The sequence below is a fragment of the Leopardus geoffroyi genome, chromosome C1 (genome assembly GCF_018350155.1).
Source record: "Leopardus geoffroyi isolate Oge1 chromosome C1, O.geoffroyi_Oge1_pat1.0, whole genome shotgun sequence".
NCBI classification, from domain to species: Eukaryota; Metazoa; Chordata; class Mammalia; order Carnivora; family Felidae; genus Leopardus; species Leopardus geoffroyi.
This window is the reverse complement of record NC_059328.1, coordinates 200043383-200061808: the sequence shown is the minus strand read 5'-3', so window position 1 is coordinate 200061808 and position 18426 is coordinate 200043383. Positions and strand designations below refer to the sequence as shown.

At 37.5% G+C, this 18426-nt stretch overlaps 1 protein-coding gene across 3 annotated transcripts in view; it reads left to right on the top strand.

Annotated features, from left to right (window-relative positions):
• ABCA12 (ATP binding cassette subfamily A member 12) overlaps positions 1-18426 on the top strand; it is a 281717-nt gene that overhangs the window by 159969 nt on the left and 103322 nt on the right. For all 3 annotated transcript variants that reach the window (XM_045481142.1, XM_045481141.1, XM_045481140.1), the window contains exons 3-5: positions 734-887; positions 13840-13931; positions 17328-17425. In XM_045481142.1, coding sequence (XP_045337098.1) covers positions 17366-17425 — 60 coding nt within the window. In that variant the 5' untranslated portion in view covers positions 734-887; positions 13840-13931; positions 17328-17365. The remainder of the gene's footprint in view (positions 1-733; positions 888-13839; positions 13932-17327; positions 17426-18426) is intronic.

The window sequence follows — 18426 nt, the reverse complement described above, 5'->3', positions numbered from 1 at the left end:
CATCATATTTTATAAAGCAAATGTTAAAGGTTACAAAAACCCTTTACTCTTACAGTTCTTGTTTTCTGTTACCTTAATATTAGGAATATTTATTTATTCCATTATTATTGGATTTTTAAATAGGAAAAAATATTGCGTGTATAGGATAATTAAATTAGCTGTTATGCTAAACCAAAAATACTTCCTAGTGTCTGGAAGATTGGCTGCATTTATAATGACTTTGATCACAAAAGAAGATATGTACACTGTGAGAAAAAATAGTTACTATATAGTTAAAAGAAGATAAATAAAAATCATGTGAAATATACCACCCGGGAAATCCCTCCATATTTTTAAGAATACATATAATTATATATTTTTTCGAGGTTACAACTATTCTGGCCATGTTATTTTCTGATCTACTCATTTTAACTGGCAAGATACAAACATTTTCTGTATTATTTGACAAACTTTTTATTAGCTACATTGTGTTTTATCATATGGATATACTGTGATCTATTTTTAAAATACTCTAGCAGACATTCTTCCAGCTATTTCCTTAGAATAAGTCCCAGTAAAATAAATTTGTAAGGCAACATGTATTTTTACACTTTTGGATACATAGTAGACCCAGACAGTCATAATCCAGAAGGTAATTTCACAAAACAGAGTTACTACACTTCTTTCCCTTCCCAGGAAAATGCCATAGTGATGTAATTATTGTTTTTTGCTTTGTTTTATTTTTTAATTTCAGGTTACCTTGCGCCTCGAAACCTTCCTAGTACTGGCTTCTTCCCATTCCTGCAAACCCTACTCTGTGACACAGACTCTAAATGCAAAGACACACCATATGGGCCGCAAGATCTGCTTCGTAGGAAAGGAGTTAATGATGCACTATTTAAAGACAGGTAGGGGCACTTCCCAAGTGTGTTCAGTTGTTTTGAAAGATCAGATCTTATCTCCTTATGAAATATCCAGGACAACCAGGGTTATATATATGACTTTATTTTCTATATCTGCAAATGTGGTGATCTAAATATGAACAAACAAGTTGAGTACATGCTTGTATTACCATGTTTATGTGGGAGTAAGCATAATCTACTTTGGATGAGTTACCCAAACTTTGCTTTGTAAGATGGGTGGCCAAGGCCCTCCTTAACTTCCCTCAAAGTTTTGTCAGTGACAATTTGTCAGTGACACATTGCCCTAAGATTTGATCACAAGCTTCATATATAGGGCAATTTAGGGGCATTATCTCCTGGAAGAATGACATATTTATACTACTCCATATGGTACTTCTAGATGCAACAGAAACCAGGCGATGCAAATGCAGGAAATTAAAAGTCTAGAAATCAAAGTAATAAAGTTGAAAGCATCCTTAATTCAATAAAACCCTTTAATTGAGGCTCATGTGTGTTCTGTTTTATGGTGTGAGAGGCAGCTGAAGAATAAAGGTAAGAAATCTAGACCATTTACAACATGACTATTTATAATCCCAATATTCTCTCTTGGGATTCTAAACCTAAAGAGACTCCAGGAGCCCACCTGTCTGTAGAACTGAAAACAAAGTTGTAATCTGAGTCAACCATGAGATAATTCTGGTACAAATTATTTTGAAGTGTTTTTCAAAGAAAGATTATATTTATCCCTACTCAGAAATATTTGGTTCTGAAATTTTAATTTAAATTCCTTGGTATCTAACATCATATCTGTATGAACATTATCATCATGATTTTGGTCATCAGATAATATGGGTGATACTTTAAGAGACAGCAACTGCAAGCTGTTTAGCATAAAATGTATCAAGAATTGCCATGGGAAATGACTCAGAACACACAATTGTTGAGTTGTTAATTCACATTGGTTTTGTTATTTCAGTAATTTAATGAGTCTTGATTCTTGAAACATTATGATGTTCATTCATCTATTAATTTATTCAAGAAATAATGACTGAGGAATTTCTGTGTGCTAGACATCATTCTAGGCACTGTGATACAGAATGAATCAGACAAATCCTGTATGTTACTTGCATCCTAATGGAAAAGCAAGCAAAAAAATGAGCAATCGAATAAATAAGTAAATAGCATAATTAATGATAATAACAATTGTGCTAGCAAGAAAAGAAAGCAGGCTATAAGCTAGAAGTTGAAAGGTGGGAAGTGAATAGGGTGGCAAGAGAAGGCCTCTGCTAACAGGTGGCATTTGGGTAGAGACCAGCAAAGACAGGAAGAGACCAGCAACAGCATATGAAGAGAGTATTCCAGGCAGAGAAACAGCAAAGAATCCTCCGGTGGGGATAAGCCTGACCATTTAGAGGAACAGAAAGTTGGCTAATATTTGTAAAACATGGTGAGAGATGATACGAGGGGTTGGGGATATGTCAAAAAGAAATGCAGGAAACATGTACATGCGGAATCGAACATGTAGAAAAAGGGAAGGGATTTGCATCTTTTTTTTTAGTATAATGAGAAGCCATTGGAAATTGGTAAGCAGGGAGATGACATGACATATTGTGTATGAAGCCAGTGTGTTCTAAGTGCATACCTCAACTAACACTAGTTGCCTTATCTCTGTGGGGAGACCAAAAGCTAACTAGAGCCTATGCCCTCTTAGTAAACAGAGTAGAAGAAGGATGGAAGCATGGCATCTTGGTTGTTCAACTAGTTCACAGGTGGTCTGTGTGTCCCCATGTGAGTGGTTAATGAAGCATGATCCATGCCCATGTTCTAATAGGGGAAGGAATATATTAAACCCATCATTATAATGGGAGAGAGTGCAATGAAAAGTACCAGAAAGATGTTGAAGGAAGACACTCCATATTTAAAGTAGAGAGAGCTTTCAGGTGGGATAATCAGGTTGATCTTCATGAAGGGGTTGTACCTGCGATAGACATTTCATGAAGCAAGGGTTAGAGAGGACATGGGAAAAATTAATGTCCCTTATTTACAAAATGAATTGCAGCTCTCCTGGGGCTATCAACTTTATACCTTTTTTTTTTTTTTTTTTCATGAAGAAGTAAGTTACAATGAGAGAAATTGTGAACAATATCTAAGACTATATAAATATACCTTCCTAAAAAAGAGTATTTTTCTGTGTGATATCATATAGAGCCACACTCATAGAGTTGCCTGAGATGAGCCACTGAGTTGGTTTTAGAACTAGGATTAAAGTCCAGCTTTATTTTATCCTTTATTGGTGATTCTCTAGGCAGATGGACATATCTGCTTTTTTTGTTTCATTCTAGCCCCCAGGTACTTTGTCTGGCTCAAACTGTATATTGCTGTATATTCAGTATTTTCTCTAAACTACCACATAATTGGAACTTAATTTAGAAAATTATGTACAATAATAAAATTGCATTAATGATATTTCCCACCATGCTATTAACTTTTATGGTTTATACAGCCGTGCAGTGAAACTGGGGCATGGCTACTGGGTAAGTGGTTCCACTAAATTGCTTCCCTTTGGTAAAGGAAGATTCACCAGCATAGCATCATTAAGGGAACAAAATAGTCTTTTTCTGTTTTGTAAGTGAAGGGAAGAAAATGCCATCTTTGGCCTCATCAAAAGACGCCCGCCATGTTTATTTGAATAGAATGCTCTTCTGAAAGTAGTGATCACACTGCAGTCACTGCTTGCTGGCCAGTCGCCAGGTAGTTTGAGGTTTTTGCACTGGCACCAGCCCTCTGTTATTAAATTCATACTTTTTTAGGCATTATCTTTAGGATGATGTGCTTTAAAATAAAAATCCAATACTATACTCAGCATCAACTCTAAGTAGCTGTCTGGAAAAAGAAACATTACATTTATGGTTCCCCTGCTCATTTGTATAACAGATGATTCAACATCATGGGACTTACCCTTGTGGTCCTTCCTCCCTCTGCACTGCCTCTAAGAATATATCAGAACAGTGGGGGCCCCTGTCTGTGCCATTGCTCACACAGCTGGTGAATGTGAAGATCATCCTCCAGGGCTCACAGGGTCATTATCTGGAGAAGTGATTCAGCATTCCTAAAAATCATGTGGGAGAATTGCTTCTATGGATTTGCTCCCTATCTCTGTCATGCCAACACGCTTCTATGACCTGTGGTTTCCAACTCATACCTCTGCTCCTATTGAATGGCTTTTACAGAACTTTTAACATAGTTAATCGTATCTTATTCAGGGATAATTTTAAAGTGCCAAGGCTTTTGTTTAGTACCAAAAAATATGGTTGTGTTTAGAAATTGACCTAAAGATATCATTGGGAATATAAGGTAAGTGGAAGTAGAACAGATATGTGTCCTCATTTGACTGTACAGGTGATGTGAGATGTATGGGTTTCACATTGTATTAATTTCAGAGCAATTTATAGCTATGTTGTAATCATTTTAGAATCATTTGTTCATGTTAAAATAAAGGGTTAAAATTTTATTTCTCAAAAAGCAAAGTGGGAGGATATCTTAGCTGCCATGCAGGCAAAATTATTAATTTATTGAGTAAGAATGTATTGAATACGTACCACATGCTGGAGATGATGCAATTCACTGCAGATATGAACGTGAATAAGGCACATCCTATGCTCTACACAAACTTACAATCAAGTGAGAGAAAGAGCGAGACAGGAAAATAGGTGAATTACCATATAACATGGTAAATGTGATGAGCGTTTGTTTGGGTCTCACTGGGCCCAGAACATGAGACAACAAAAGGGGAATAGTTACAACAGGTACTTGAAGACATTGTTTTTGCCTGAGGAATATGGATCTAGGAAGATATATTGGAATATATCTTGGAGATATATATATGATTGTAATAGAGAGAGGTTTGGGTAGGGCAATGTCAGGAGGGTTCTCCGGAGGCCTTAAGGGTGTGATCATCAAGGGCAGATAGAGTGGTGGATACCAGACTGGAGGAAGCTGTGTTTGAGTTAGGCCATAGAGAAAGAATCCCAGAATTTAATGAAAGAGAGAAATAAATAGAGGCCCTTCCATAGCTTAGAAGAATAGGCAAATAGTGATGGAAAAATTTATAACTTCCCTTGTAGTGCTGCCAAATTAATCAACTTGTCTCAGGACTAGGACTAGGTAGAACATAATCTGTGTAGTGTCACCCGGAAGATACTGTGCTGTTATCTCCCTCATACTCTCTATGTTTCTTATACACATCTACTCACTAAGACATTTCCTCGTCTGCCTGTCATAGTGCCTTTAACAGCTTCTGGATAGGTACTAGTTCGGATATATACTGTATCTCCAAAGTCCCTCCTAAGCATATAAAAATATCCTAGGGCAGAGGAACATATTAAGACATTTAAAAATTTTAACGTCTTAACTGGTATAGATTGTTGGATTGGTTGGTGGTCCACTTAGAAAAGATGCCCATTTTAATTTTTTTTTTTCAACGTTTATTTATTTTTGGGACAGAGAGAGACAGAGCATGAACGGGGGAGGGGCAGAGAGAGAGGGAGACACAGAATCGGAAACAGGCTCCAGGCTCTGAGCCATCAGCCCAGAGGCCGACACGGGGCTCGAACTCACAGACCGCGAGATCGTGACCTGGCTGAAGTCGGACGCTCAACCAACTGCGCCACCCAGGCGCCCCAAGATGCCCATTTTAAACATGGGCTGGTAGGGATTGTATCTGCAGCACAGACAGCCCTGAAAGAATGAACGTTAGAATGAAATTGAAGAAAACAGTGAAAAAAATTAAGATTTTCCTGTGAATGGCCTCAGCTTGGGGGTAGCCAGGAAGGAAAGCTGTGTCAAGTCACTGCGGGGGGCCTCACTGCCATACAGTGTCCTTATTTATAATTAAAAGTCAATAATGAATGTCTTCTGAAGCTGGGATCAGGATTGGCCTAGAGCACGTCTCACATCTTCTTTCCAGGTGTCACTGTATACCTGTGTGATCATTCTGGGGACAAAAGGGAAAAAATATAAAAAGTTTAACTAACCCTTGGAAGCCAAAAAGAATGTCAGAATTTTCTTTCTAGGACTTGCCATATGTGGCTTCCCTGAAAGCAGTTCTTTTTATCGACAAAATTTACCATGGTGCACATGGATACCACCTACACAGGTAATCTTCCCCGCTCACAGGAAATAGACATCCAGTATGAGCGCATAAATTCTACCATTATGATGATATCTATAAATGTGGCATTTCACAAATGTAACTGTTGGTAGACATGTCTGAGAAGACGTAAAATCTCCTCTGGGCCTAGTTTCCCTTCCAGTATGTTAAATTTAACATTTTGAGTCTGAGATATTTCTTTTATTGAATTCCATTCCAAAACAGGGACCTATAAATGCCACTGAGGTAGAATCTACTTCATCAGCATCATAGAGGAGAATCCCTTAGCCATCTCCATGGTACTGTACAAATGTCTGGGTCCCAGAAAAGGTGGTTAACTGATCCCATGGGCCACTTGCAAATTTAATTCAGGCTTTCTTGCCCCACTTAGAGAGTTGGATTTTCTGGACTTAGGTGAGCCTGTGTGCTGGATTCAGGGGACTTCTAAGTTTTGTGTTTGCTTTAATATTCTTCCCAGAGATACCCAGTATGAGATAGATTCTCTGAGGCTTCCTCAAAGCTTTTGGAGTTCTTGAATGGGATTTTTAAGTCTCCTGAGTTCATCATAGAGGGTGGGAATGGGGATGAGTCATCACAGAATAAATTCACTTATCTGTAATAGCCTGTTGGAGGGTTTCTCAATGTCAGAACTATTCCTACCTGGGGCCAGATAATTCTTTGTTGTGCTGTCATTATAGGATGGTCAGCAGCATCCCTACCCTTTACCCACTAGATGACCATAGCACCATGCCCTCTAGTTGTGACAGCCAAAAACTATGTCTTTAATCATTGCCAAATATCTGCTGGGAGGGGGGCCAAAATGGCCCCAGTTGAGAACCACTGGTCTAGTGGAAAGGTAAAGGATAAATTTTAAGGTAGCAAGGTATTTATATTAAGGTTGTGATTCAAGGATCTTGCTCTATAAGAAACACAAATTATATCTCTCATTTTAGCAGCCCCTATCATGTGTTATTGTCCCCTGTACATGTCCTTACCTAGCTAATATTATTACTGTATTATAATCCCAGGTCTTTATTTGACTATTCCATTATGTTAGTGGGAGTTTAATAAATATTGGTGAATTAATCAATGAATATGGTAGGTACAGTGCATGATTATACATTGTTGTCTGCCATGCCATTCCTGAGTGTTTTCTCTTTTTTCTTTTTTTTTTTTTTGTCTTTTTTTAAATTATTATTATTTTTTAATTTACATCCAAATTAGCTAGCATATAGTGCAACAATTATTTCAGGAGTAGATTTCTTAGTGCCCCTTACCCATTTAGCCCATTCTCCATCCCACAACCACTCCAGTAACCCTCAGTTTATTCTCCATACTTCTGTTTTGTCCCCCTCCCTGTTTTTATATTATTTTTGTTTCCCTTCCCTTATGTTCATCTGTTTTGTCTTTTAAAGTCCTCATATGAGTGAAATCATATGATTTTTTTACTTTCTCTGACTAATTTCACTTAGCATAATACCCTCCAGTTCCATCTATAGTTGCAAATGGCAAGATTTCATTCTTTTTGATAGCCAAGTAATACTCCATTATGTATGTGTCATTCATCCATTGATAGACATTTGGGCTCTTTCCATACTTTGGCTGTTGTTGATAGTCCTGCTATAAACATTGGGGTGCATGTGTCCCTTCGAAACAGCACACCTGTATCCCTTGGATAAATGCCTAGTAGTGCAATTGCTGGGTCATAAGGTAGTTCTATTTTTAGTTTTTTGAGGAACCTCCATACTGTTTTCCGGGTGGCTGCACCAGTTTTCATTGCCACCAACAATGCAAAAGAGATCCTCTTTCTCCACATCCTTGCCAACATCTGTTGTTGCCTGAGTTGTTAATGTGAGCCATTCTGAAGGGTGTCAGGTGGTATCTCACTGTGGTTTTGATTTGTATTTCCCTGATGATGAGTGATGTTGAGCATTTTTTCATGTGTTGGTTGGCCATCTGGATGCCTTCTTTGGAGAAGTGTCTATTCATGTCTTTTGCCCATTTCTTCACTGCATTATTTGTTTTTTGGGTGTTGAGTTTGATAAGTTTTGTGTAGATATTGGATACTAACCCTTTATCTGATATGTCGTTTGCAAATATCTTTTACCATTCTGTCAGTTGCCTTTTAGTTTTGCTGATTGTTTCCTTCACTGTGCAAAGCTTTTTATTTTGATGAGGTCCTTTTTTGCTTTTGTTTCCCTTGCCTCTGGAGATGTGTTGAGTAAGACGTTGCTGTGGCCAAGATCAAAGAGGTTTTTGCCTCGAGGATTTTGATGGCTTCCTGTCTTACATTGAGATCTTTCATCCATTTTGAGTTTACTTTTGTGAATGGCGTAAGAAAGTGGCCCAGGTCCATTCTTCTGCATGTCGCTGTCCAGTTCTCCCAGCACCACTTGCTGAAGAGACTGTCTTTATTCCATCGGATAGTCTTTCCTGCTTTGTCAAAGATTAGTTGGCCATATGTTTGTGGGTCCATTTCTGGGTTCTCTATTCTGTTCCGTTGATCTGAGTGTCTGTTTCTGTTCCAGCACCATACTGTCTTGATGATTACAGCTTTGTAGTATAGCTTGAAGTCTGGGATTGTGATGCCTCCCACTTTGGTTTTCTTTTTGAAGATTGCTTTGGCTATTCTGGATCTTTTCTTCTTCCATACAAATTTTAGGATTATTTTTCTAGCTCTGTGAAGAATGTTGGTGTTATTTTGATAGGGATTGCATTGAATATGTAGATCGCTTTGGGTAGTATCGATATTTTAACAATATTTGTTCTTCCTATCCAGGAGCATGGAATCTTTTTCCATTTTTTTTTTTTTTTTTTGTGTGTGTGTCTTCTTCAACTTCTTTCATAAGCTTTCTGTAGTTTTCAGTGTATAGATTTTTCACCTCTTTGGTTAGATTTATTCCTAGGTATTTTATGGGTTTTGGTGCAACTGTAAATGGGATCGATTCCTTGATTTCTCTTTCTGTCGCTTCATTGTTGGTGTATAGGAATGCAACCGATTTCTGTGCATTGATTTTATATCCTGCGACTTTGCTGAATTCATGAATCAATTCTAGGAGTTTTTTGGTGGAATATTTTGGGTTTTCCATAAAGGGTATCATGTCATCTGCAAAGAGTGAAAGTTTGACCTCCTCCTGGCTGATTTGGATGCCTTTTATTTCTTTGTGTTGTCTGATCACAGAGGCTAAGACTTCCAATACTATGTTGAATAACCGTGGCAAGAATGGACATCCCTGTCTTGTTCCTGACCTTAGGGGGAAAGCTCTCAGTTTTTCCCCATTGAGGATGATATTAGCGTTGGGTCATTCATATATGGCTTTTATGATCTGAAGATATGCTCCTTCTATCCCTACTTTCTTGAGGGTTTTTATCAAGAGAGGATGCTCTATTTTGTCAAATGCTTTCTCTGCATCTATTGAGAGGATCATATGGTTCTTGTTCTTTCTTTTATTGATGTGATGTATCATGTTAATTGTTTTGGACATATTGAATCAGCCCTACATCCCAGGTATAAATCCCACTTGGTCGTGGTGAATAATTTTTTTAATGTATTGTTGGATCCAGTTGGCTAATATCTTGTTGAGGATTTTTGCATCCATGTTCATCAGGGAAATTGGTCTATAGTTCTCCTTTTTAGTGGGGTCTCTGTCTGGTTTTGGAATCAAGGTAGTGGTGGATTCATAGAAAGAGTTTGGAAGTTTTCCTTCCATTTCTATTTTTTAGAACAGCTTCAAGAGAATGGGTGTTAACTCTTCCTTACATGTTGGGTAGAATTCCCCTGGAAAGCCGTCTGGCCCTGGACTCTTGTTTTTTGGCAGATTTTTGATTACTCATTCGATTTCCTTACTGGTTATGGGTCTGTTCACATTTTCTATTTCTTCCTGTTTCAGTTTTGGTAGTGTATATGTTTCTAGGAATTTGTCCATTTCTTCCAGATTGCCCATTTATTGGCATATAATTGCTCATAATATTCTCTTATTACTGTTTTTATTTCTGCTATGTTGGTTGTGATCTCTCCTCTTTCATTCTTGATTTTATTTATTTGGGTCCTTTCCTTTTTGTTTTTGATCAGACTGGCTAGTGGTTTATCAATTTTGTTAATTCTTTCAAAGAACCGGTTTCTGGTTTCATTGATCTGTTCTACTGTTTTTTTTTGGTTTCGATAACATTCATTTCTGCTCTAATCTTTATTATTTCCTGTCTTCTGCTGTTTTTGGGTTTTATTTGCTGTTCTTTTTCCAGCTCCTTAAGGCATAAGGTTAGGTTGTGTATCTGACATCTTTCTTCTTTCTTTAGGAAGGCCTGGATTGCTATATACTTTCCTCTTATGACCGCCTTTGCTGCATCCCAGAGGTTTTGGGTTGTGGTGTTGTCATTTTCATTGGCTTCCATATACTTTTTAATTTCCTTTTTAATGTCTTGATTAACCCATTCATTCTTTAGTAGGATGTTCTTCAGTCTCCAAGTATTTGTTACCTTTCCATATTTTTTCTTGTGGTTGGTTTCGAGTTTCATCACGTTATGGTTTGAAAATATGCACGGTATGATCTTGATCTTTTTGTACTTACATAGGCCTGATTTGTGTCCCAGGATATGGTCTATTCTGGAGAATGTTCCATGTGCACTGGAGAAGAATGTATATTCTGCTGCTTTAGGATGAAATGTTCTGAATGTATCTGTTAAGTCCTTCTGGTCCAGTGTGTCATTCAAAGCCATTGTTTTCCTTATTGATTGTTTGATTAAATGATCTGTCCATTGCTGTGAGTGGGGTGTTAAAGTCTATTTTTATGGTATTACTATCGATGAGTTTATGTTTGTGATTAATTGAGTTATATATTTAGGTGCTTCCACAGTTGGCACATAAATGTTTATAATTCTTAGGTCTTCTTGGTGGATAGGCCCCTTGATTATGATATAATGCCCTTCTGCATCCCTTGTTACAGTCTTTATTTTAAAGTCTAGATTGTCTGATATAAGTATGACTACTCCAGCTTTCTTTTGTTGCCCGTTAGCATGATAGATGGTTCTCCATCCCCTTATTTTCAATCTGAAGCTGTCTTTAGGTCTAAAGTGGGTCACTTGTAAACAGCATATAGATGGATCTTGTTTTCTTATCCATTCTGTAACCCTATGTCTTTTGATTGGAGCATTGAGTCCACTGACATTTAGAGTGAGCACTGAAAGATATGAATTTATTGCCATTATGATGCTTGTAGGGTGTTTTCTCTTTTAAGGACAGACACAGGTATGCAACATTGGAGGGAAAGCTAAGCTATTAAAAACAAACAAACAAACAAAAATAACACAATTTCCTTAGCTATCTGTTCTTCTATTTAAAAAAAAAAATTAATGTTTATTTATTTTTGAGAGACAGAGACAGAGTATGAGTGGGCAGTGGGCAGAGAGAGAGGGAGATACAGAATCTGAAGCAGGCTCCAGGCTCTGAGCTGTCAGTACAGAGCCCCATGTGGGGCTTGAACCCAGAGACCATGAGATCGTGATCTGAGCCAAAGTTGGATGCTTAACGAACTGAGCCACCTAAGTGCCCCTTGTGGTTTCCATTTTAAGAGCTTAAAGACAATAGTTTTTTGTGCAGTGGCAATGGACATATGCTATCACACCACATTTTGTAAATGCAAAATAAAACTGGGAGGAATTTGCAGGCAGTTGAACAGCAAAGCCCACATGATATCCTGATCTCTCACCCCAACAAAAAGGCAAACCAAGGCCACATACAGGAAAGGGACCACCTCCCCACTCCTGTAATATGGAATGGGTGGTGACCATGTAACCACGGGTACTTCCTGACCAAGGACAGGTCCTATTAGGAGAGAAGCATCTGTAGTTCCTTGTCTGGAAGCTGCCATCTTACTGTTGAGCAAATGCAGACTTGCTGAGCCAGAGGCTTGCTGGGAAGGGGATGAGCTTTTTTTCTTTGGTCTTTAAAGAATATTTGAAGGAGTAGTTTTAGGACCCTTCTCTGAATGTAGGGAGATGGGCAAAGTGTCCTCTGTCTCTTAACTTACATTTTCTTTGTTTCCTATCACCTCTTCTTCTGTTTTTCTTTCCAGCTCTCCTTTATTATTCAGTCTCTGTTTTCTCTTGCTTCCTGTTTGCTCATGTTGATCTTTGTCATTCTCCTTTTGGTTTTTGTTGCTGTCCCTATTCCTTAAAATTTTTATGAAGTTAGTTTTCCCCTTTATTTTCAAAATGTGTTGATATTCAATAGTCCTCCTTATAGCATTTCAAGCTGAACTAAAAAAAACAATGTTGAGAAAAAGAAAAGTGAACCTGACTTTCTCAAACTTTCTAAAACTTCTGTTTGAGAGAAGGGAAAAGGTACAGGTCAATTCTTATTTTTATCTGAGCAGTTTTCCCATCCAAATAGTCAGCATAAGGAATGTAAAAAGATTTTGGGGAATACAGTCATGGTCATGAATAATTCAAATATACATTAAGAATGCAGAACTTTTGGAGCAACCAGTTCATTTTATAGAGAATATTGGAAAAACACTAGGGAATGAAAACAAATATCACCTCTTCTTACCATTTTTACTAAAAGGACACACTAAAAAAGAAAAAAAAAACAGATTTTTTTCCCAATTATAAATCACAATGTACCCTGGAACCATGATTCAGATCTTGTTTCTAAAAAGGAAGTTAAATTGAAATCTCAACCGTAAGTGGAACTTCTTGCTTTTTCACTATTATATTTTTATATCCGTCCTTATGTATCTTAAGTAAGCTTTTTTATAAACAAGTACACAAAGTTCACCAACTTTTAGGAATTCCAAAAAGTGTTCACATCCAGGCATCAGACTGATTTTAGTCTTGAAATACGTACATTTATTTTGGACACTTAGTTTAGATATATCATGTTTTCCAGAAAGTATGATTATCTCCATTTTAATAATCAACTAAAGAGGAAGTGAATTTTTAAAAAGAAGGTTCCTAAGGGTCCAGTAATGTTTCCTTCCCAAAGCTACTGTGACCATGATCATGCACGGATTCCTGGCACCACAATGCTATGTTGCCGCGTTGATGCATCCAGTACAATAAAAAGTCTACTTACATCATCATACGTTCCTTTAACACCTGGTGCCACCTGTAATGGCAACAGCCACAGAGCTTGGCACAGACTAGACACTCAATAAAGGTGTGTTCCTTTCTTTCTTCCTTGAATCTGTCTTGTAAAGACATATTTTCTTTCTTTTCTTTTCTTTTCTTTTCTTATCTTTTCTTTTTTCTCTTCTTTCAAGGTTAACAAATAAGCATACTTTTGTTTCAGTCCCTGAAGCACAAGCATCCTTGAGCTCTCATCATCTCTTTGGAATCCCTCATCTTTTTAAATGAATGTGTGTGTGTATATATATATATATATATATATATATATATATATATGATATTATATGATATAATATCATATATATTATATCATATATATATATCATATAGATGATATATATCATATAGATGATATATATACCATCTATGATATATATATGTATCATAATTATTTCCAATATTTAACTCTAATGTCTTTTAAAAATATTTTCCTTTTTACAAGATAAAAGTAAAAATAACTAAACATCATCCAGGCCATTTTGTCTGAATAAAAATTTACCTTGTAGGAGAGCGACTATATTCATTGGTGTGTGGTTAGGTGAGTTCTTCCATTACAATCCTAGAAAGTAAATTAAAAATTTGAAAGTCCTTGGAGAGCCCTGGTATCTGCCACATAATACATTGCTGTAACTAACTGAAATTAATGTGGGTGAAGTTATAGAGTTCTTGCTTTTTCTTCTCTAGTGAAATTCTGAGAAAGTCATCCAACCTGGAGAAGGACAGCAATTTATCACTCCAGAGCACCAAAGTTCCAGAAAGAAGGCACACATCACCGGGTAAGCTATTCTCTTCTCTTGAGTTTAGAGCAGGCCTTTTAGAACAGCCAGCAAGGTCTAATCTTTGAAAGCGTTATACTTTTAACTTTTCAAACAGAGATGGAATGCCTAGAATATTCCTCAGAGACCTAAATGTTCCTTAAGGTTGCCTGAGTGTGGCAGTGAAATTATGCAAAGTTCTTGAGATAATTGGAAATTAAGTTCTTACTAAAATACTTTCTAGGAGCAAAAGCCTAGATGGTGCTAAATATGATGTTGAGAATTGCTCACTTTCCCAGAATCGGCTAGGGACTGTAGTTGTCTGCAATTAGATGATGCTGGGATGGTTAGAAAGCCCAGTAATAAAAAATTACCATTTGCAACAACATGGGTGGACCTAGAATGTATAATGCTAAGTGAAATAAGTCAGTCAGAGAAAGACACATGCCAAATAATTTCACTCCTGTATGGAATTTAAGAAACAAAACAAGTGAGCAAATAAGGAAAAAGGAGACAAACCAGAAACCTTTCTTAAATACAGAGAACAAACTGGTGGTTGCCAGAGGGTGGTGAGTGGGGGAAGGGGTGAAATAGATGAAGATCACTTACCTGATGAGCACTGAGTAATGTATGTAAGTATTGAATCACTCTATTGTACACCTGAAACTAATATAATCCTCTATGTTAATTTCATTTCAATTTAAAACAAAGAAAAAATTATTGGATGAAGTCTTGGAAATTTGCCCAAACTGTTCATTTCACAGATGAGGAATATGAGACCCGACCAAGTTCTATGCCCTGTCTATGCCCATCCAGCAGACCTGCTACCAGAGCAGCAGTCAAGCCAGGACTCTTTCCACTCCACCCGTGTTCCTCCCCAGCAGTGCTCAGTATCAGTCTTTCAGCGGGACTGTGTGCTTCCTTTACAGCTGCGCCAGGGGCCCTCCCAGTTTAGTGTGCAGAAAACTTTCTGGCTGAACTACCTGAGCCTTACACCAAGTAATTCTGATGCAGATTGCCTTAAGAAACTCACTAGAAGCCATAAATCGCTGATAAACTCTCAAAAAAGCAGGACTATTTTATATTTGTTTGACAATTATTTATAGGATGCCCACTATCATGCAAGCTCGGTCCTATGTCCTGGGGATATATTAGTGAACAAAACAAAGATTCCTGTATGTTTGGAACATGATTGGTGCTCTGAAAAAAAAAAAAAAAAAAGTACCTTTAAAAATGCCATGGAAGGGGCGCCTGGGTGGCTCAGTCGGTTAAGCGTCCGACTTCGGCTCAGGTCACGATCTCACGGTCCGTGAGTTCGAGCCCCGCGTCGGGCTCTGGGCTGATGGCTCAGAGCCTGGAGCCTGCTTCCGATTCTGTGTCTCCCTCTCTCTCTGCCCCTCCCCCGTTCATGCTCTTGTCTCTCTGTCTCAAAAATAAATAAAAATGTTAAAAAAAAAATTTTTAAAAAAATGCCATGGAATATTTAAGATTCTATAACATTGTGTAAATTGGTACAGCCACTGTGGAAAACAGTATGGAGTTTCCTTAAAAAATTAAAAACAGAAATACCACATTATCCTATAATTCTGCTACTGGGTATTTACTCAAATAAAATGATATGCTAATTTGAAAAGATATATGCACCCCTGTGTTTATTGCAGCACTATTTACAATAGCCAAGACATGGGAACAACCAAAGTGTTCAGTAGATACACGAATAAAGATATGGTGTATGCACACACACACATGCACGCACACACACAGATATATATACACACTGGAATATTATGCTACCATAAAAAAGGATAAGTAAGATCTTTCCATTTGCAATAACATGGCTGGACATAGAGGGTATTATGCTAAGTGAAATAAGCCAGACTGAGAGAGATAAATACCATAAGATTTCACTCATAAGTGGAACCTAAAAAACAAAACAAAATAAAACTAATGAATAAACAGACAAAAAGAACTAAACCGATAAAGACAGGTCACCAGACAGATCACCAGACAGATTGCCAGAGGGAAGGGGGAAGGAGGACAGACAAAATGAGTGAAAGGGAGTGAGAGATACAGGCTTTCAGTTATGGAATAAACAAGTCACAGGAATAAAGGACACAGAACAGGAAATAGGGAATAAAGTCAATGATGTTGTAATAGTGTTGTATGGTAACAGGCAATAACTACACTTGTGAGCATAGTATACCATATGGATTTGTTGAATCACTATGTTGTAGACCTAAAACTAATATAACCTTGTGTGTCAACTACCCCCCCAAAACAAACCAAACCAAACCAAACCAAAACAAAACAAAACAAAAAAACTATGGCATTAAATAACATTCTAATACAAGTTGATGAACCAAATGAAAAAGGTCCTGTTGTGTTAATGTAGGAGGAATACGATGGTGAGTGGTTCTGAGGAGTTAATGTTCTATCGTGAATGATCTGAGGGTATTTGGCTGAGTAGCTTAAAGCACAGTAGAAATAAGATTATAGTGTTGTGGTCTAGTAGGCTTTGCTTTGCTCAGTAGCCACAGATTATGTCTCTCACCCTCACCACTCATCTCACAAATGTATCGCCTGGTCCAGAGGAATCAGTTGGTAAATTCTTCAGCCCCACAGGCATTATAATAAAACGTAGGCCCTACTGATGATAGATCACTGGATTTTTGAATACTAAGATTCTTTGCTGTGAGGATAACTAACTGTCTCTGTCTCAAACGTATAAAAGGTAACATACTGGCTTACTGAACATCCATGCTATGGGGATGAACATAATCTTCTAGCTAATGCTCCTAACCCAGAACACCCCACCACATCATAAATAGTACTAGATGAGGCTACTTTGAGAATTGCTTAATTAGAGTATACTGTAGTCTGGACTAATTGCTTCATCCCATTTATTTGATCTGAAATATCTTTCAGAAAACACTTTGGGGAGGAAGGAATTTATGATCCTAAGCAGATTTTAGCCTCCCAATTGAATAATTAAAAAGAAAACCATTATCACCAGATGTGCATTGGCAGATCCTTTGAACAGATGTTAGATATGATGGATCTGTGGAGCTTGTGGAGACACCTCAAATCCTCCAGGCCTGCACAGAAATGATGTACTTTATTAGGCAATAATATTGGTGATGAAGTTTAATGACATAAACTGGAATGAAAGCAAATGACATCTAAGCTGATTGGAAAAAAACCCAAGAGCAGACCAAAACCATCACAATTTTATGTGAAAAAAAATAATGATGAAATTTGCTGTTTTACCAGTTCAAAATTTTCATGGAAGATGCATATTGAGCACATTCTTGCTTTGGGGTATATAAGGGCACAAGTGATATTTACGGATTCTTGTGTGAATCTGTCCATTTTTGTGTGTCTATTTAGAATGCTAATCTGTTCTTTTTTCTATTGCAGCCACAGTATTTCCCAGTACCAGTTCTAATTTGGAAAGTATGGGAACAGATACTTTCAATGGTAGTCAAATCCTTGCCCGAATCCTTGGTTTGGAAAAGGTAATTTCACTCAGTTTTGTAATGGACTGATAATAAATAGCAGTTGAACAAATACCTTAATAAAAGGAATTCCCAAACAGGAAGAGATTTGGGACACCCTCCCATTTGGAGTAATATCTCAGGGAAATTCTTTTCTTAGGAGCTCTTCCATAAAAAGGCTAATTCTCGGGGCGCCTGAGTGGCTCAGTTGGTTAAGCATACGAATTCGGCTCAGGTCGTGATCTCACGATCTGTGGGTTTGAGCCCTGCATTGGGCTCTGTGCTGACAGCTCAGATCCTGGAGCCTGCTTCATGTTCTGTGTCTCCTTCTCTCTCTGCCCCTCTCCCACTTGCACTCTGTCTCTCTCTCTTTGTCTCTCAAAAATAAATAAACATTAAAAAAAAAAAAAAAGCTTAATTCTCAGACATTTTGAATTCTTTAAGGTCTTGGACATTTATTTACTTCCCTGTTAAGTCCCTTAATCAAACTTAAGATTTTCCTTTAGTTAGAGATAGGGTGGCATTGCATATGATCTAATTTTCTGAAACAGGGAAGAAAAAAACGAATATGAAAGCATATGAAGCTCTAACACTCATTAAACTTGCTGCCTCATCCATACTGATCATGCCTTTGGAAAATTTGGAGCTATGGAAAATATCTCCCTGAAGTAGCAAAGTCCTTTTGCTTAGTGTAGTTTGGAGAGCTGACATATCTATCCCTTTGTTCAGCAGTCATTTATTTTAAGATTTCAGATGCAAAAAAAATAAGCATAATTTCTATCAGAGGCGTAAACTGGCAGCCTATGAATTAAGTGTGTGTGTGTGTGTGTGCGCCTGTGTCTGCAGGTTTGTGTAGGGATATTAGGAAATTGAATTTGAATGCTTTTACACAGAACAGGTACTCTTCTGTTGACCACAGTCCCCACTTTTCCTTACTGTCTTTTATCCAGCCAGATTCATACATTTATTTGGCTAGCCCCTGTAGGCATTTGAGTCCTGCTTTATGTGCTCTTCAGACATCA